General features: G+C 52.0%; 1 protein-coding gene across 1 annotated transcript; it reads right to left on the bottom strand.

Annotated features, from left to right (window-relative positions):
• Window positions 1-1,068: 1,068 nt before the first annotated feature.
• SLC7A4 (solute carrier family 7 member 4) lies at window positions 1,069-15,820 on the bottom strand. Its single transcript, XM_048820990.2, has 5 exons — window positions 15,617-15,820; window positions 7,503-8,575; window positions 6,144-6,820; window positions 4,242-4,350; window positions 1,069-3,633 (listed from the first exon to the last, which is right to left on the bottom strand). Exons 2-5 carry the CDS (start codon window positions 8,482-8,484, stop codon window positions 3,440-3,442), a joined length of 1,962 nt encoding a protein of 653 aa, XP_048676947.2. The 5' UTR covers window positions 8,485-8,575; window positions 15,617-15,820; the 3' UTR covers window positions 1,069-3,439.
• Window positions 15,821-16,776: the final 956 nt, after the last annotated feature.

A 16,776-nucleotide genomic window follows, 5' to 3' on the forward strand; every position in this document is an offset into this window, starting at 1 on the left:
GGCTTGCTGGGGACATCACATTGTAAGGCAGGAGGGAGGGTGACCAAGGGTCACTGCCCAGAGGCAGGTGACAGTTGGAACTCTGAGACCTGCCTGGACACTCCTGGAGTGGACCATGAGCAGGGCGATACCCTGACAATATGGCAGGTGGGACAGGCAGGAGGAAAGGGGGCTCCAAGAACAAGTTTGGAGGGGAGCTATGGCAAAGAAAGCTGGAGGTATGGGTTGGGGCCAAGCCTAAGGCTCTGCTATGCCTAATGCAGGGCCACTTGCAGCCCTGCTCCCCATCATGAATTCACCCCCTGCCTGAAATGGCAGTGGCATGGTCCCCACCATGTCTTTTCAGACAGGCAGGTGTGGCAGCAGGGACCCCTCCAGTGCGTGTCCTGGCAGCTGGGAAGTATCAGCTTGTGTGGGTGGGCCAGCCCTCTTTTCCTCTAGCTACTCACACAGTCCCTTGGTGGCCTGGGGCTGATGGGGCATTGCATCAGGGTGTTAACTCCTCAGGAGGTGTCAGTGCACTGATACATTGGGTTTGTGTCTTCCACCTTTTCTATGCAACAACTACAGCCAGGGGACTGACAAATTTTAAGGTGCTGACGTGACTCCAGCAGCTGGGGCCCTAGGCATGGATCTGTAGTGTCTGTGTTAATCCAGCCCTGTGGCCTATTAAAGGCTGGGGCTAGTGACACAGGAGCGAAGATACTATACCCCTGCTGCTGTGTAGACTTGCTCCTCAAAGGGGAGCCTCAAACTCATCTCCATATGGAGTTGGCCAACACACAGCAGCCAGCCTCCCAGTCCTGGAGCTTCTGCCTTGGTTCAGTCTTTGCAGGACTTGGGCATGATGCAGCAAAGCTGTTGGAGCTTTGGAAGAGCAAAGCACAAGAAGAGCCATGCCCTAATCCCTGCTGGTGCAGTGGGGTGCCTCAGAAGGGGTTTTGCTGGCCCCCCAGGACCACAGAAGGGATGGCCTCAGACTTGCACCAGGCTGACTCCACTTTCATTTAGAGTGACTCCAGAGCAGTGTGGACAGACTCCCGCCCAGAAAGAACTATTGCAGGACCATTATTTATATGTAGGGTGAGTGTCAGCACCTTTATTACACACCGTTACACAGGCACTGAGCAGAGCACAGCAGGGACATACCACGCCATTGGCAACAGCAGCCCCCGGTGTGGCACATTTCACACAACACAAGTGCCAGTGCAGGGCAAGGTGGCACCAACAGAGCATGGAGCAGGCAGGACCCAGAACAGCGTGTGCTAAGTACACCCGCTCTGGCAGTCACAGCAAATTCACAATGCCCATGCGGCACAGCTGCCTCCTGTGGGCTCCACGAGCAGCCCCAGCCGACAAACAGCCAGCCTGTCAGAACGGAAGCCCAGTGTCCCTTCCCTGCTCCCCATCTCCTGCCTTGTGCAAGCCGCTCCCAATGCTCTGCTGCAGGGCCTGGCTGTGGTGCTTTCTGTGGTGCTTGCATTGGCTCTGCACATTTCCTCCTAATAAATACGAGTAGCTAGGCCTCAGCCCGAAGCTCACCAAGTAACAATGCCGTACTCGCAGGTGAGTGTGAGGCTTACACCTGGCCCAAGCCCTATCTGCACCTCACACTGTGGGGGCAGGGGACAGCTGCCATGACCACTCACGTATGCAGCTGCGGAGGGTGAGGGATATGTACAGTAAACAACAGCCACCTTCACGCTCGCCCTGGGCACTGGCCTAATGTCAGAGCTGGGCTCAGTAGCTCACAGCACAGCAGCCAAGAGGAGACAATGGGCAAAGGAGAACTGTGGGAAAAGGAGCCTCAGCAATGACCTGATGCGCAGGGCAAGGCCTCACCCTGACACCCTGCAGAGGGGAGCCCAAAGCTGGCTTTGCAGGGGATGCTGCAGCCCAATTTACATGAAAGCTGGCAATAGAGCAGGGACAGCCTAAGGGCTGGAGCCTGCCAGGGCACTGGGGAAGTGAGGGCCTGCCCCCATCCCTGTATGCCACGAGAGAAGCCTGTAGGGCCCCAAGGAAACTGCAAGGGGCTAGGGGCACAGGAGCTGGAGCCCAAAGCAGCCCCTTACAGGGCCTGGTGTTAGCGGTGGGATGGGGTTGAGAAGCAGCTGTCTCACAGATGGGGCCCTAGGCCACTGCAAGCTACTTCAGCACTGAGTCAGGACACAAGTCCCAGGCCGTTCTCAGAAACACAGAGCATGCCTAGGTCCTGCCTCTCACTTTCAGAGTGCGGTAGCTGCCGGGCAGGGACTAGCTGGCCTGTGTGTCATACAGGGCTGAGCGCTGCAAACTAACCCGTGTGTGGGCGGCTGGGGGGACATGAGAGTCAGGCTGATGCGCAGGCAGCCCAGCTGCTTGGGATGAGTGAGCAAGGGCACAGCGAGGGTAATGCACTATTCCACTGCACTAGTAAAGTGATTGATTGTCTAGAAACCATTCGCCTGGGAACAGCTAACAAAGGGTATGGGGAATCTCTGCTCCCTCTGCACTTGCCCCTGTGAGGCCATGGATTTACAACCATAGCGCCTTGCCCTGGCCTCACCTTTGCCATCCCCACTCAGTACGAAGGCCTGGGCTGCCCCATGCTCATTTCTGTGCCTTTTAGAATAATGGAACCACATGAATGTGCCCTGGGTGTGATCCCACCAAACTAGGTACTTGCACTGGACCTGGACCAGGGCAGGGAATGCCAGCAGGTGCCTGATCAGCACCCAATGGTCTGTGCCAAGAAGCCCAGGAAAGCTAGTGCAGAAATGCCCTAATACTTTGCACTTCTAGAGCTTTGCACATTCCAAGTGCTTTACACACATCATCTAATTAAGCCCACCAGCTGCTCAGTATAAGCATCACTCGCATGCTGATGAGGTGCAGGGAGAAGGGACTCAGCCGAGGCCAGGAGTCCCTGTGAGAGCCAGGATAAAGCCCTGACTCCCAGGCCTACACGCACCTGTGTGTCAACTCTTGCCTGTTTACCAGAGACCCTTCATCATACACCATGGACCACGGTGGGCTCTGGTAGGAATGGCCACATTGGCACTGCTGCCCCGCAACATTTCAGGACAGGCAGGGCACAGAATGGTGGAACTGTAGAAAAGAAATGTGACCCCTCTGTTGCTATGAGGGTTGTTCTGGGTTTGGGAGGAGATTTGGGCAGAGCCGTTGGGGAAGACGCGGCTTACACATTACTAAGAGCTAGAAGTAGGTAGAGAAAAGCCAGATCCCCATGTGCCAGGGTATGGGAGAGGAGGCAGCCATCATCTCCCTGGTGATTTTGCTGTGAGTGCCGATGGGGAAGTGTGCATATCACCATCCTGTCTCCAAACACCAGAGTTTGCTCAGGGAAGACCCAGCCCTGGCAGCTCTTTCTGCAGAGAAAAGTGGGGGTGGGGGGGTGTCCTTTTTCACTCAGGGAGGCTGCTATGCCATAGACGCATCATCGCTTGGCTTCCTCAGTCACCATGTCCGACAGCCCCGTCGAGGGCTGGGGGTTGGGCTGAACCGCCTGCACCGTCTCCTCCAGGCTGCTGCTAGGGAACACCACGTAGCGGGCACTCACGTTGCAGGACGTGAGCTCACGCAGGTTCTCTTTGCTGTGCCAGATGCCGTAACCAAAGTACACCAGGAGGCCTGTTGCAGCAGAGAGAGAGAGAGTTTGCTTTAGCAGCAAGGCAAAAGATCTTGGAGGAGAGGAGCATAACTAAGCAGTGTCTGGCTCAGCCAAGGCGGGAGGGAGAGACCCCCGATGTGTGCGATGGAGACTGACTAGGAAAGAAAGGGAGAATGAAAGCAGGCCCAATGCCAATGCTGCAGGGCCCCACCAGCCCCTGCCCACCTACTCAACCAACTGGCATTTGCCATGGCCCATTGTCTATGGTCCTTCCACCAGTTTCAGACCATGTGACAGTATCACTTCCCTTCTCTTTATAATGGCCCTGACCAGTGTAGTATCCACACAACCTGCTGGTGAGTTAAAAACTCAAGCCCCAACAGGTCACTGGCCTGATTTCCCTTCTTACTTCCCCAGACCAGCCAGGGCCATTTCACTGATTTTTAGTTTTTTAACCCAAGACAATTTTAATTCATTTTCCCACTGATAGCAAGATGCATTTTATCAAACACTTGGCCTACAACTCCCTAGCCTAGCATCACCATGGATGTCAACCAGCTCCTCAGCTTAGAATGGGCCTGCTTTTCAGGAGAGTTAACATCACTGATTAGCCACCTCCTGAACTCACCTAGGATCAACCAGATGGAGAATCGAAGCCATGTCATGTAGCTCAGCTTCAGCATGAGATAGATGTTCAGGAGAATGCTCAGTGCAGGAGTGAGTGGCACAAGTGGTATCTGCAAGGAAAAGAGCAACCAGTGACCAGAAGAGACCACACCTACGACAGTCACAACTAAGGCTGAGCTCACACATTCAAAGGACACTGAAGTGTAGACAACTGCTGAGAAAAATTCTTTAAATGTTGTTGACCTATGACCTTTCCCTTGCTTTCCCTTTCCCCTATATCATTATACTCGGGGTATATGATTGACCTTGATGTTTTGCTTATTAGGTTGAAACAGACATGGGGGGCAAGCAGGTGAACATAAGTAATTGGTTTCAGAGTAGCAGCTGTGTTAGTCTGTATTTGCAAAAAGAAAAGGAGGACTTGTGGCACCTTAGAGACTAACCAATTTATCTGAGCATAAGCTACAGCTGTAGCTCACGAAAGCTTATGCGCAAATAAATTGGTTAGTCTTTAAGGTGCCACTAGCACTCCTTTTCTTTATAAGTAATTGGGTTACCAGGTTTGCTAGATTAAGGATTTGTTGTAGGAGGCCTAATAGAAGTAGTTACACTAAAGGCTGGGTTTTAGTTATGATAGTATAGGCCTAGAGGAATATAACTTTAGGTCATAGTTTTGCACTCTTATTCACAGAAGGTAAGCAGGAGACCATGAAAGGGACAGGGCAAGATTTCTGAAGAAGGGAGTTCAGGGTGTGTTTGGTCTTTAGGTTACCAGGCACTAGGTAGGTAGGTAGACCACACTGCTGCATAGGAGTTGTTAGGAAATAACTGAGAAAGGATTGATGCAAATAGTTAATATTAGGGCTGTCAAACTATTAAAAATACTAATTGCAATTGCAGTTTTAATTGCACTGTTAATAGAATACCAATTTAAGTTTATTATAAACATTTTGGACGTTTTTCTACATTTTCAAATATATTGATTTCAATTACACAGAATACAAAGTGTACAGTGCTCACTATGTTATTTTTTATTACAAATATTTGCACTGGAAAGAGATAAACAAACGATCTTGCTTCAACTTGTAGATTGCACTAAGGGGCATATGAAGGTTTAGCTAATCTGGCACATAAATACCTTCCAACCCTGGCTACAACAGTGCCACATGAATGCCTGTTCTTACTTTCAGGTGACATTGTAAATAAGAATCATGCAGCATTATCTCTTGTATCTCATTTCTCTGAGCGATTGGCTGAACAAGTAGGAGGACTGAGTAGACTTGTAGACACTAAAGTTTTACATTGTTTTATTTTTTAGTGCAGTTATTTTAAAAAATTCTATGTTTGTAAGTTGTACTTTCAAGATAAAGAGATTATACTACAGTATTTTTCAATTCACTTCATAAAAGTACTATCTTTTGTTTATCTTTTTTTACAATGCAAGTATTTAATAAAAATATAAATTGAGCACTGTACACTTCATGTGCTGTGTTATAATTGAAATCCATATATTTGAAAAATGTAGATCAGCATCAAAAAATTTAAATTGGCATTCTATTACTGTTTACCGGAGTAATTAAAACTGTGATTAATTGTGATTAATTTTTTAAATCGAGTTAATTTGTTTTGAGTTAATCACTTGAGTTAACTGTAACTAATTAATATTAATTATGCTTAATTTTGGACATTCAGAGATGAAGATGAAGGTGTCAGATGTAGAAGAGCTCTGTGTAAATCAAAAACTTGTCTCTCTCACCAACAGAAGTTGATCCAATAAAAGAAAAGCCTGCACTTTAGCCACAAGCCCAGGCTTCCTCTCTACTGCAGACATTATTGTGCATGGGCCACTCCAACCTCCCCCAGGCCACAGCAAGCAATGAGAATGAAATGGGCAGATGGCTACCTGAAAGGTTTGGGTGCTCTGCTGTTGCTCATGGACCCAAATGAGAAGCACGCTGAGCAGAAATCCCAGGCTGAAGAGCAGCAGCAGCAGGGAGTAGCTCCAGGTGGGTAGATGAAGATGGGTGTTGCCAAATACCAAGATGGAGCACAGGCATATGGCAGACACCATCAAGGTAACCACGGCAATGGTGACCACCTCCCCAGGATGGAAGTCAGTGAGGAACTCCAGGTAGGGCTCGAAAGCTGCCTTCAGCTTCCCTGGCTGCCGGTGCACTTTGGCTTTGTACGTGCCCACCAGCTGCAGCTTGTCTGAAAAGGATTCATATTCCTTTAGCTCGCTGGGGCCAGCCCCTTCGTTGGGCCCAGGACTGGGCTGGCTCCTGGCAGGCTGAGGGGGAGCTGCCGATTTCTCCTGCTGAAAGCGCAGCACAACAATGCTGGCTGCCACGAAGGTGTAAGCCAGCAGAGTGCCAATGGACAGGAACTGCACCAGGGCCTCCAGGTCGAAGATGAGGGCCATCAGAGCCATGAGCACCCCAAACACCACAATCCCGATCACGGGCACCTGCGTGCGGGGGTGCACTCTGGAGAACACCTGGAAAAAGAGCCCGTCCTCCGCCATGGCGTAAACAATTCTGGGGAGGGAGAAGAGGTTGCTCAGCAGAACCGTGTTCATCGCTGGGGGGAGGAAGGATAAAGAAAGAGAGAGGCCACGGGGTCAGAGTCAGAGCCACACACCCAAACCTGCCCACGCCACCCTGGGGACCAGAGTTGGCTCAGGGACACAGCAGCAGTGCAGTTCCTGAGCTCATGTGCACCTGCCAAGGAGTGCAGGGATCTCTCCCATGAGGAGGTCATGATCAGGCTCATCTGCTCACTCCAGTGGAGGCCATTGCTCCTCAGCGGTTTTAGATCCAGGACCCTGGAGCCCCAGAGAATACTTTGCCATCAGGAAAGATTGCCTGGGAGTAGGAACTCTATCCAGGACGCTGCTTCATTCCCTCAGTCCCAGGACAGATCAACAGGCAACCCCAGACAATGGGAGCAACTCCCAGGGGAGGCAACCTCCAAGGAGGTGGAGTTAGCACACAGCATTTACTATTACACAACATTGCACAGTGCAGTTAAGTGACTTGTCCGAGGTCACACAGAGTCAGTGGCAAACCTGGAAATGGAATACAGGGCTCTGAGCACAAACCAGTAGCCTTGAGGCTATGACTCAGGCCCTGGAAACATGCAGTGCATAACTGGAGATGTTATTTCTTTCACGTACCCTGCCAGAGGACACAGGCCTAGCTACTAGCCCAGGGACTGGGGCACTGGGAGTCTGGACATGAGGTTTCAGCCTGTCCATACTTACCACAAATGGAACCAACAGCGACTATAAACCCTGCCCACGAGTAACCCCTTCTGTAAAACGCATCTGCCAGGGAAGCGTCAGGATCCAGAGTGTGCCAGGGCACTATTAGTGTCAGCACCACAGACACCAGTATATAGGCCCCTGTGGCCAGGCCCAGGGAGATGGCTATTGCTCTGGGAACAGCCTTCTGAGGATTTCTGGCTTCTTCACTGGAGGCTGCTATGACATCAAAGCCTACAAAGGCATAGAAGCAGGTGGCCGTGCCTGCCATGATGCCCGACAGTCCATACGGAGCAAAGCCGCCTTCCTGGGCACTCCAGTTCTTGGGCTCTGCAAGAATGAATCCCATAATGAGGATGAAGAGGATCACACCCAAGCTGATGGCAGAGAACACATGGTTAAGCCAGGAGGACACTTTGGCCCCAAAGGAGATGAATACTGTGGCTATCAGCAGGATGCCTGCTGCCAGGAAATCTGGGTAATGTGCCAGGAACGGCACCTGCCATGTGCCAATGTGGGTTTCGGTGAAATTTTTTATTTTATGACTAAATATGGAATCCAGGTAGCCACTCCATGCCCTTGCCACTGCAGCGCCCCCGATCATGTACTCCAGGAGCAAATTCCAGCCAATCAGGAAGGCCCAGATCTCACCCATGGAGACGTAGGTGAACATGTATGCGGAGCCTGTCTTAGGCACCCGGGCACCGAACTCGGCATAACAGAGAGCAGCCAGCAGAGAGGCAAAGCCAGCAATGATGAAAGAGACAATGACAGCAGGGCCAGAGATCTCCTTGGCTACTGTTCCCGTAAGGACATACAGGCCAGAGCCAACCATGCCCCCTATGCCCAGCAGTATCAGGTCAATGGTGGAGAGGCATCTGTTGAAGGTTGTCTCCATCATGTCATCCTCCAGAGTTTTCACCCGGTTGAGTTTCTGGCAGAAGCGGGTTAGGTCCACAGAGCGAGGCAGCCGGCCCGCCATCTCAGACAGACAGCCCTGCCCGCAGCAGGGACAGCGGAAGGATGGGGAGGGTCAGAGCAGCGTGTTGCACAGAAGTCTCCACATCAAAGACCTAGCAAGAATTAAAGAAAGCATGAACCAGCCCCTTTCCCCCTGCACACACGTGACCCAAACACGAGCCAGCCCCTCTCCCTCCCCGCTCCCCACGGCCACACTTTAACTAACTCAGGTCCAGCAAGCACTAGCCAGGCTCTCAATTGTGTAACACCCAGCATCACATGACCAAGGATACTTCTCTCCAAACTCCCAACGATTACCAGCAGGGGGCAGGCAAGTGGCAAGGGCTCAGAAAGGTTTCGGTTTCCAGCCGAGCCCTTACAATCCCAGCGTCAGGCCTGCCTTGGCTGTTCCTCCAGGAACCACACTGGTTATGGGGAGCTGTGTGTTATGGCTGTACAGTGCAGCCAGGGAATCCAAGAGAAGTAGGGAAGAAGCAATTTTTTATTAAGTATGTATTGGTGTTCCATCAAAAAGTCCCTTTCCAGGAGGATTCCTGCTCACCCAGGAGTGCACCTGTCCTTTGTTAACAGGCCACAGAATTGATTCCATATGTGCATCCACAAACCATTTACATGGGAGCCAATGACTTCTTTGAAATGGGTATTTTAGGCAGAGCTGGTAGCGTCACCTCTAGGGAAGGCTGACGGACACTTTCAGTGATAAGACGTGTTTTCAGTTGCATATAACTTTGCCAAACATTAAGGGTTTGGGCTGAAATTCCCAATGCTGGGTGTCTACCTCAGCCTGACTCTTTTTAGATGTTATTAGAACCTGTTCAGCTGTTTCTGAGAACAAGGTTAAGAGGAAAAAATACATTGTTTTGCCTATGTGCACAAAACCCCCTACAACCATTTCACTGTGAAACTCTAGCCCCTCCAGGCTCTGAAGCAGGGCCTGACATTTGGCAGGGAGGTTACCCTATAGTCTTGGATGTGCCTTTTCTGTCTCATTGAAAACCTGCCCAAGTTTGGTCACATTTTAAGCCTTTAAGATTTTGGTTCACACATCAACACTCAGTAGAGACTGGCAGCATTATTATCTGAATCCAACTGCACAGTGCATGTACCATTCCATCCCGGTGCATGTACATGCTGACCAGACTGATGGTATTCTGTCCCCACAGAGCACGCTCCACCCCAGGACAGTGGGGGCTCCGCAGGACTTTCCCTCTAATTCCTCCTCCCAGCTGCTGGGGGCTGCTGTGGGGACAGGCTCAGGACAAGGCAGCAGTCTGGCTCAAATAAAAAGGGTGGAGGAGCAGAGGGGGGAAAAGAGGGGCAGAGGCTGGAGTAGGAGCAGAGGGGGATGGGGCAGAAGGGTCCTCAATCATAAGAGGACACTCCCCTCCAGAACCTGTAACTGAACCCAGTATTCCTGCATCTCCACATTCCTCTGCTGTTAGCCAACAGCTATGAAACCCACTGGCAAAGTGGCTGCCTCATCCCCCTTTAGTGGATGGTCCCCCACAAGCGAACAGTCTGCTAATGCTCAGAGGTCTGTGCTGTGCATCTAAAGGTTCCAACTCTGCTGGTGATCCAAGTATGGTCCAAAATGAACAAACAGAAATGTTATTGTGGCTTTTTAAAAAAAAAAATGTATAAAACTACGTTGTAAAAAAATCTGTTCTCTCGTGCTGAATGTTTAGTGTATGTTTGTTCCTCCATTTTTTAAACTGCAGCTGAGTAAAACAACCTGCCTTGGAATTGATGGTTTACAGCAACGAGCAGGATCGGCTCCCGAACAGATGCTGAGGGCCTCTGGCTAGCATGGTACTAGGGGAGGAGCACTCTTACGTGTGTAACCCACACACCTCCTGGGTGTGGTTTCTGTCCCATCAAGTGGCACCAAGACCACTTAGAGAGAGAGATTAATGAGTCTGCTCTACAGCCTTAACTAACAGCCACATGGCTTTTAGCTCACGCAGTAGAGGCTTGTGCACTAAGCTCCAGAGACCCCAGTTCGATCCCACCCACCTATGACAGGGGTCTGTTGGCATTACACAAGGATATCTCAGAGATCTTCCTGGGCAAAGCACAATTCAGGAAAGGAGAAGACAATCTACAGATGGTGGCTGGGTGCAGGGAGAACAGATAAGGGATGAATTAGGCCCCCCTGTGTTTAAGCAGAAAATGTATCAACATTCCAGGTAGACAGAGTCACAGGTTTAAGGTTAGAATGGACCTCCAGATCATCATGTCTGACCTTCTGTATAGCACAGGCCACCAACCCCTCCAGCCACCCCCACAACAAACCCAACAACCAGAATTAGACCAACATATTTCAGACCCCAGGAGACTAGACTATTCTGTGCCACAGGCAGAGAAGAGGAGGGACCCAGGGTGAACCAGTGCCCGAGGCAATGGCAGGGAATCAATTTAGTGAGACATGCTGAGATCACTCTAGCAACTGACCCACACCTGATGCTGCTGAGAAAGATGAAAATCCCCCAAGGTATTTTCTGGCTAGCATGGTACTAGGGGAGGAGCACTTTTACGTGTGTAACCCACACACCTCCTGGGTGTGGTTTCTGTCCCATCAAGTGGCACCAAGACCACTTAGAGAGAGAGAGCTAGTCTGACCTGGGGGAAATTCCTCCCCAATCCCAAATATGGTGATCAATTAGACCCTGAGCATGTGAGCAAGACTCAATAGCCAAGTCCTGAGAGAGAATTTGCAGAACCACCTGAGAGCACTGACCCATCCCATCTAGGTCCCAACTCCAGCCGTGGCCATCTCTGATGCTTCAGAGGAAGGATCCGTCTCACCCCAAACACCAGAATACATTGGGGGCCATTCCTTTCTGGCCTCTACAAGTGACCAGCTGAAGTCCTGAAGCACAGGATTTTAGGAACATAAGACATGAACTGGAAGAGACTACCATGGCTGCTGAGTCCTGCCCCCAATACCACAAGTAACCCCATCATACCATCTCACTCATAAATTTGTCAAGCTCTATCTTAAAACTAGTTATGTTTTTTGCCCACATAGCTCCTATTGGGAAGCTGTTTTTCCTCAATCTTCTGATGGCTGGAAAGCTTCTTCTAATCTCAGGCCTAAATTTGTTCATAGACAGTTTATCCCCATTTGTTCTTCTGCCAACATTGTGCTTTAGTTTAAATAGCTCTTCACCCGCCATAAAATTTACCCACTTCCACTCCCCTTCCTCCCCGATGTAATTATAAAGTGCACAGATCCCTCTCAGCCTTCTTTTTGCAAGGCTAAAAAAGCCAAGCTCTTAATTTCCTCTACTAAGACAGGCTCTCCATTCCCCTGATTAACCTAGTATCCCTTCTCTGCATCTGTTCCAGCTGGTGTGGGGGTTTTTGGTTTTAACATGGGTAACCAGAAGCGTACACAGTATTCCAGGGGAGGTCTTACCAGTGTCTTGTACAATGGCATTAATACTTCAATATCTTTACAGGAAATGCCTTGCCTGATCCACCCGAGGATCACATTTGCTTTTTCACAGCCACGTCACATTGGTGGCTCACAGTCATCCTACAATTAACCCACATACACAAGTCTCTTTCCTTCTTGGTCACGTCCAACTGATGAGCCTCCAGCTTGTAGCAGAAATTCTTGTTATTAGTCCCTAGCTGCATGAGCTGGAACTTTGTACTATTAAATTTCATCTCATTTCTCTTACCCCAGTCCTCTAGGTCATTCAGTTCTTCTTGTGTACTAGTCTGACCCCCCTCTGTACTGATGGTAACCCTCAACTTTGTGTCATCAGCAAATTTCATTAGTTCTCATCCTACTTCTTGTGCCAAGGTCCTTAATAAAAATATTCAAGATTGGCCCCAAGACTGATCCTTGAGTAGCCTTCCACCAGCCCATCATTCACTTTTCAGCACAACTTGTTGTCTTTTCTCCTTTAGCTAGTTACCACCTTACAATTCTTGTACAAACTCCCATCTTCTCCTGCTTCACTAATAACACAGTAACGTATCAAATGCTTTACTGATATTAGATCTATGGCATTTCCCTCACCTAAAATATCAATGATCAAAGAAAGACATTGGGTTAGCTTGGCATTGTCTTCCTTTGGTAAACCCATGCTGCATTCATAGAATCTCAGGGTAGGAAGGGACCTCAGGAGGTCATCTAGTCCAACCCCCTGCTCAAAGCAGGACCAATCCCCAATTTTTGCCCCAGATCCCTAAATGGCCCCCTCAAGGATTGAACTCACAGTCCTGGGTTTAGCAGGCCAATGCTCAAACCACTGAGCTAATCCCCCTTGATTGTGTCCCTTTTTCCATTTACTTCCATATATTTAAAGCCTTATATACTATTGAGGTCAGACTAAGGGTATTTCTCCACAGCAACTAGACACCTGCGGCTGGCCCGTGCCTGCCAACTCAGGCTCATGGGGCTCAGGCTGCGGGGTGGTTCCATTGCATTCCAGGCTCAAGCTGAAGCCAGAGTTCTGGGACCCTGAAAGGTGGGACCAGAGCTCAGGCTCCAGCCCGAGCCTGGAAGTCTACAGTTCAATGAAGCAGCCCAAGCTCCACAAGCCCGAGTCGGCTGGCATGGGCCAGCTGCAGGTTTTTCTTTGCTGTGTAGACAGACCCTGACAGGTCTATCATTGCCCAGATCACGCCCCTGCCCCCCTTTCTTAAGTATTACATTAGTGATTTGCCAGTCACATGGTACCACCCTCAGTTTGATAGTTTTATTAACATCCTTGCTACTGGATTTAAATTTCATGTGCCGGCTCTTTCAGTATTCTTGGATGGAAATTACTGGGTCCCCCCCCCAACGTGAGCACAGTAAGCTCTTAAAGTGTGGCTGCCGCCTCAGATGTGGCTTGGAATTGGCAGGGAGGGGAGGAGAACAAAGGTGACCAGGTGCTGCTTTTGTGCCTTCGTGTGTAAACCAGAGCATTCCAGGGGCTGCCCTACTTATGGTTCCTGCCTATGGAGCCATCCAGCAAACCAGGACAGCCAGAGCGCAGTGTTCTGGCAATTCCCTCCTTCTCTTCCCTCCTCCACCAACACTCCTCTCCCAGCATGCCCCTAACCTTGGGGCAATGAGCAGCCCCCCTTTAACATCAGCTGTCCTCCCCCCTTCACTAGGGGAATCCCTGTGCTTGGGCTCCATCCCCTTTTATGCTAAGCACACTATGTAAAGGGCTTAGCACATGGCCCAGAATCAGGGCATTGGCTAGCACAGCAAAGAGCCCTAGTCTATCGACCTTCTGGGCATACTGCAAAGACCATTGTTCCCAAGCTGCTTGAAACTGCAGGTCACAAAGATCTCAGGTCATTCCCAGCTGCTGGGCTACTGATGTGAATTACTGGTCAATGGTGGCTACTGGACTAGTCCACTTTTATCACACATTTCCAGAGTGTCAGGAGTGCGTGGGCTCCTTGTACTCACTGTATAACTGTATAACCCTAAACAAGTACAGTCAGGCAGTGAGGGGCCCTGTGCCATGCTCCCTATGAGATGATCGTCACTGGCCGGGCCTTGGGGACAGGGCTGCCCCTTTCTCCACCATACTGCTGAGGTGGTGAGAGCAGGCCCCGACTCAAGGTATGTCTATACTGCAGTCATACCCTGTGATTGCAGTATAAACAGACCCTCACTGTCCCAGCTCCTGCAGCGTTCCCTCCTCTGGTGTGCAACCCACACCTACTCCAGGTGGCTCTGTCCCTCTCTAGTAGTGTGGCTGGCCCACATCCAGAGGTTGATGAGCCTGCTAGAGCTTTGGCTAACAGAGCCAGTTCTTTCAGGTCAGTCAGAAGTGGTGCCTGCATTTCGAACCAGACAGCCCCAGTAACGGCGCTGCAGACCACCCACTTGGGGAATCGTGTCACACCTTCTTCCCATGCTTCCGAGACCAGCTTCTCCCTCTATTCGGGGCCAGGCTGTCCCACTTGACTGTCAAGCTCCTAGCTCCCTGAAGCCTCCCTAACCTCCCAGGACCAAACCACCCATCCCAAGCTCTCTGCCCCACAGGGGTCTCAGTTCCCACACAACCCTAAGCTCCACCCACTACTCCCAACAACCCTCCCTGCTCCCCCAGCCTAACTATCCCCTCCCCCTGCTCTCAGAGCTACCCCAGCTCCTCCCAGAAGCCCTGAACCTGGTAGCTTCCTGACCCTGGCTCCTCTCCACCCATTGATCCAAGCTGCTCCGAGCTTCCCAACTGCTTTTACCCTAAAGCCACTTGTTCAACCGGGGCGATAGCTCACCCAGGCCCCACCCCTCATATACCCACTGGCTCCAGCTATTGGTCCCTTAATTCCAGCCTCCTGTTCCTCAGGCCTCAGCTTCTCTCCCCCCCCCCCCGCCATTACTCACTGCCCTGCTTTCTCCAGCCCACCAGTAACACCATCCTCCAGTTTGCTTTCATCTGCCCCAATCAACCCCCACCCCAGGCCTGAGGCCCCACTTACTCTGCCCTCACTGGCTGCAGTGCCCTCTGGGGGAGGGGGAATGGGTTTTTTCCTCCCCTTTCCTGCATCTTTCAGGGGTGGCCAGCTCCCTCTATCCCAAGGGACCACCAATGGAGCTTGACCACTAACTCCAAATCCTCTGGGAACTCCAATTTTCAGGGGAAAGGATGCATCCTCCTCCCAGCACCAGGGCAAAGCCCAGACAGCAAACAAGCCAGCCCCTCCTGCTCCCAGCTGGGGCCCAGGCAGACAGGCAAGCTGGGCAGAGATTTTTGTGCTCAGATACAGGTACTGTGGGAGCACAGGCAGTCCCTGCCCCCAAGAGGACTGGCTCCCCCTTCCCCTCCCAGCCTGGCCATCTGGGGGATGCAGGGAGGAAGCTGGGAGATCAGCACCTGCTGCCACCTGTCTGGCTCGGGGTAGAAGCAGTTCTCCCAGACCCAGGCTGGCACGACTGAGCCGGGGGAGCAAACGGACAGACGTCAGAGCCTCCGCCTCCAGCAGGTCTGCGCTAGCGCACGGTGCCAAGGGGGATGGGGTGCAAGGGCGGGGATCGGTCCTGTGCGCCCAGCCCCAAGCAGTGGGGCTGGCGGGGGGCACCTTCCCCCTCCCGCCCGCCGCGACCCCACGGGGATGGGCCCGGCCCTGGGCAGCACAGGTGCCGCGGTGCCAGGGGGTCGGACCGCGCTCACCTGCCCCGGCGCTGGGCTGCAGAGAGGATCGTGCGGCTCTGGCCGTGCGTGGCCTCCGCGCTCGGTGTGCGGGCCGCGGGGATCGCCCTCCGCTCCCCTCTGCCCGGCGCGGCAGGAGCGAGCAAAGCGCCGCTGCTCGGCGTAGGTGGGGGCGGGCGGTGGCCAGGGCAGCCGTGCCCACCCCTGGGCGGGGGGCGCTGCCGTCACTCGCCGCCTCGCCGCGGAGGAACCAGCTGGTCCCCGCCTTATTTACCTTCGCGCCGCGCTCGCCCCGCCCCGCCGCCGGGCCCGGATCACGCTGTGCCCGGGCATCGCTCCGCAGGCTCGGCTTGCGCTCAGTCCAGGGCTGCTTCTGCGGCGGCCCCGGGGACCGCACCGACCAGGGCGGCGTCTCTTCCCTCGCGACCTTTTCTGCGTGCCCGTCACCGTGGTATCGGAGCCTCCCACGCAGGCTCCTTTTTCCAGCTCCCCAGGAGGGCGAGTACCCCCGGGTCACAGATGGGGAGCTGGGACACAGAGACAAAGGCGGCCGCTGATCTGTGTCCAGTCAGACCTCGAGCTGCGCTCCATTACTGACCCTTTGGGCAACCCTGGCTGGGAATCAGGCATTGGCCGCAATGCTTGTGATGAACGAGGCACTTTCCAACCACGAAGGACAGTCCTTGGCCCTGCACCAAGCGGTTTACAGCCGAAGGACAGACAGACTAGGGCTAGTTAAAGGAAATCTGGGACAGAGACAAGGCTTGAAGTGGTTCCACTGGGCACAGCTCTGTTACCTGAACCAGGAGACCCTCCTGGCTCCTACCACTGCACATTCACTACCCCCGATCCCCAGTGTTTCAGGCAGATGACCCCTCACCCCAGCTGTCACAACTCCCTTCCCTTTTACATTTAATAGAAAAGTAAGATTAAAAATGGATCAATGCCAACAGCGATCAGCCTATAGAGCCGATTCTGGGGGGCGGGGTTGGAGAGGTTAACAGAGTACTCCACCTTAAAGGGGGAGGGAGGGAGATTTTATTTGCTTCAGACAGCAGTAAAGTTTTCAGCACCTCCCACTTGCTTTTTGTGATCCCCTTTGTTGTGACCCACTGGCTGAGAAATTCTCTCTGCACTATGAAATTAGGTCGAATTTATAGAAATCGTTTTTTTAGAAATCA

Source organism: Caretta caretta, chromosome 15 (genome assembly GCF_965140235.1).
Source record: "Caretta caretta isolate rCarCar2 chromosome 15, rCarCar1.hap1, whole genome shotgun sequence".
Classification (NCBI taxonomy): domain Eukaryota; kingdom Metazoa; phylum Chordata; order Testudines; family Cheloniidae; genus Caretta; species Caretta caretta.

Bases quoted from the DNA above. Each gene is read 5' to 3' on its own strand.
- SLC7A4 (XM_048820990.2), bottom strand. From the start codon at position 8,484: ATGGCGGGCCGGCTGCCTCGCTCTGTGGACCTAACCCGCTTCTGCCAG. The intron at 4,351-6,143 runs GTAGCCATCTGC...TTTTCCTTGCAG, and splicing joins AGAGCACCCAAACCTTTCAG to ATACCACTTGTGCCACTCAC. The intron at 3,634-4,241 runs GTGAGTTCAGGA...CTGCTGCAACAG, and splicing joins CTCCATCTGGTTGATCCTAG to GCCTCCTGGTGTACTTTGGT.